The sequence below is a fragment of the Benincasa hispida genome, chromosome 12 (genome assembly GCF_027475165.1).
Source record: "Benincasa hispida cultivar pf3 chromosome 12, pf3_genome.v1.1, whole genome shotgun sequence".
In the NCBI taxonomy this organism is placed as follows: domain Eukaryota; kingdom Viridiplantae; phylum Streptophyta; class Magnoliopsida; order Cucurbitales; family Cucurbitaceae; genus Benincasa; species Benincasa hispida.
This window is the reverse complement of record NC_143489.1, coordinates 40,056,926-40,059,849: the sequence shown is the minus strand read 5'-3', so window position 1 is coordinate 40,059,849 and position 2,924 is coordinate 40,056,926. Positions and strand designations below refer to the sequence as shown.

Below are 2,924 nucleotides of genomic sequence, written 5' to 3'. Positions count from 1 at the left end.
AATGTCATTATCTATTAATAATAGACCGCGATAGACATGGACAGACTGCGATAGATATATTTTGCAGTCTATTACGGTCTATCACTGATAGACAGTAACAGTTTGCTATATTTGTAAATAAGTTGATTCATTTTTCTTTATTTGAAAACAACCGTAATTTTGATCCAAATGATCTCTCTATACATCCAATCATAAAAACTATTAGTCACATTACATCTTGATGGTCTCACCCAACAACTTCTCAAGATTGAGTATTGTGTTTTAGTATAGAATGTGAAAGGATGATGGGAAAGTAGAGTAGAAATTGCTTGAAGTAAAAGCAAAAGAGAAAGGGGAAATAAATGGGGGGCGAAATCTCTGAAAATGACATCACACAAGTTGGTACGCGTTAAATGTTCATATTTTTAAGTTTTCATACATCCCAATTTCTCCAAAATAAAAATTCAAAAAATTAAAATAATAATAATAATAATAATAATAATATTTTTTAAATAAAAAAAAAACTAAAATAGAAAATTGCCACCTGGCTACATTTTAGCACAACCAAAATAAAGGCAAAGTCTCCCTATCTCAACTCAGTGGTTTTCCCTCCATATTCCATGAAGCTCTCTCTATATATACAAATGTTGGTTCCATTGAGAGTTTTGTAATTCTACTCTCTTTCTTTTCTTTTCATTTCTTTATTCTCTCTATCTAAGAGATTTTATAGAGAAAAAAAGAGTTTGGGAATTTGGAAATTATGGGAAGGCAACCATGTTGTGATAAAGTTGGGTTGAAGAAAGGGCCATGGACAGCTGAAGAGGACAAGAAGCTCATCAATTTCATCCTCACCAATGGCCAATGCTGTTGGAGGGCTGTCCCTAAACTTGCAGGTCTCCTCTCGTTCATTTCTTCCTCTTCCCTTTCCTTTGACTTGAGGGTCGATTTAAAAGATATTGATTAATGTCTAATTACTCGAACTATGTTATTGGATTTTACAGGATTGTTGAGATGTGGAAAGAGTTGTAGGTTAAGATGGACAAATTATCTAAGGCCAGATCTAAAGAGAGGCCTTTTGTCTGAAGATGAAGAGAAAATGGTCATTGATCTTCATTCTCAACTAGGCAACAGGTCTCTTTTAATTACCTTCTTTTTTTCTTTTCTTTTCCCTTTTGAAAAAATTACTTCAATTTTCTTTTTAGTTTAAATTAATCAATGAGTTATTTTTTTTCAAAATAGAAAAAGATTCTGAAAAATTCTTCTCATTCTCTTCATTTTTCTTTCTTTTTTTTGGGGGACAATTGGAGGTTTCAGCCATGTGGTATAAATTATAATCATAATCATGGAAGAATATAATGTAGTCTTTCTTCTCAAAAGAAGGGGCAATTTTGACTTTTTATTTTTCACATTTTCTAAAAGAGGAAAAGAAAAAAGAGTGGAACTTTCTAACTACTCAAAAAGAGTGGATTTTTTTTTTCCACCCATTACTATATTTTGACAAACTAAAAAGAAGAGAGACTTTTTCTTCTTTAAATAATTAAACACTTAAACAAAAAGATTTAGTGGTAGACAGTAAGAATTTTTTGTTTAATAGTATTTTTTTTAATCATGAATACAATATTAAAGTTTTAATTAAGGTTAAAATTTTCATCCGTACTTTAAGAAAAGAATTAATGTTATGAAACTAATCTTCATTCTTTTTACTTTAACAGATGGTCAAAAATTGCCTCGCATCTTTCAGGAAGAACAGACAACGAGATAAAAAATCATTGGAACACTCACATAAAGAAGAAGCTAAAAAAAATGGGGATTGACCCTCAAACTCACAAGCCCATTTCTCCATCTTCTGACGACACCCATTTGCTCCAAAAGAATCAAAAGCAATCACCGCGACGGCCATCGCCATCGGAAGAGCCTGAGAAAGAGGCGGCGGGGGACGGGACCGACATAATAGATTTGATTATGGATGGGTTTTGCACAGAAGAAGTCCCTCTAATTGAGCCACATGAAATTCTAGTCCCTTGTGCTTCTTCTTCTTCAACAACCTCAACTTCTTATTCGTCTAACTCTTCTTCCTATTCCTATTCTTCAATTTCTTCAAACTCAGAATCAGCTGCCAATTTGCTTCAAGATTTGGTCAATGAGTTCCCTGAGTTTGAATGGCCAAATATTTGTGAAAATGGCATAGTGGAAGGGCTTTTGGAAGATGATTTTGGTAGTAGTTGGGATTTTGTGGTTAATGATTATGAGGGAGGCAGTGGCAATAATGGGAATGATCCTTGTGTTGATTTTGAATTGGATAATTCTCAATCTTGGGTTTATGGGTTGTTATGAGTAATCCACATCATGTCAAAGTTTATATTATATGATCAAATATTATATATACCATAATATGTAATATTTTCTATGAGAGACTTTGGTTGTTTTTTTCCCCTTAATATAGATTCAATAAAGTTGCAACACATTTTGGGGATAACCCCAACTTTTGTTGTATTGTATATATTTTGCCCTCTCAATTAAGTTTTCATTTTTTTTTTTACTTTAATGTATAAATTACTTTTTAGATGAATCGATTTTAATCTATATAATTATCGAACTTATAAAATGAAAAACAAAAAAGATATAATTTTGATTGATGTTTTAACTCTTCTCCTCTTTCTTCTTTTAGTGTTTTTAAAAAGTTTTATTTTAACCCCTCACATTTGGATAAATTTTAGATTTTATAGTTGTCGTTGGATTCATATTTTATAAAACAATATATGACAAAATTTTTCTTTTTTTTGATCTTAGACACGAAAAACTTCTTCATTCAGTATGATTTATTTGACTTGAATGAGTTCATCAGTAATTTGTTTTGATTTCACAGTTATACCCTAACTTAACTAGCAGCGTTGATAGAATCTTCAATTGCCAAACAAAAAAATTGTGAGCCTGAAAAAAATATA

The 2,924-nt window shown here is 31.3% G+C and overlaps 1 protein-coding gene across 1 annotated transcript; it reads left to right on the top strand.

Moving 5' to 3' along the window:
• The first annotated feature begins 563 nt into the window (after positions 1 to 563).
• Positions 564 to 2,479, top strand: MYB43 (myb domain protein 43). Its single transcript, XM_090307757.1, has 3 exons — positions 564 to 872; positions 981 to 1,110; positions 1,692 to 2,479. Exons 1-3 carry the CDS (start codon positions 740 to 742, stop codon positions 2,311 to 2,313), a joined length of 885 nt encoding a protein of 294 aa, XP_090163883.1. The 5' UTR covers positions 564 to 739; the 3' UTR covers positions 2,314 to 2,479.
• The last annotated feature ends 445 nt before the right edge of the window (positions 2,480 to 2,924 follow it).

Coding starts and splice junctions, on each gene's coding strand:
- MYB43 (XM_090307757.1), top strand. CDS start 740: ATGGGAAGGCAACCATGTTGTGATAAAGTTGGGTTGAAGAAAGGGCCA. Junction 873..980: donor GGCTGTCCCTAAACTTGCAG/GTCTCCTCTCGT, acceptor TGGATTTTACAG/GATTGTTGAGATGTGGAAAG. Junction 1,111..1,691: donor CATTCTCAACTAGGCAACAG/GTCTCTTTTAAT, acceptor TTACTTTAACAG/ATGGTCAAAAATTGCCTCGC.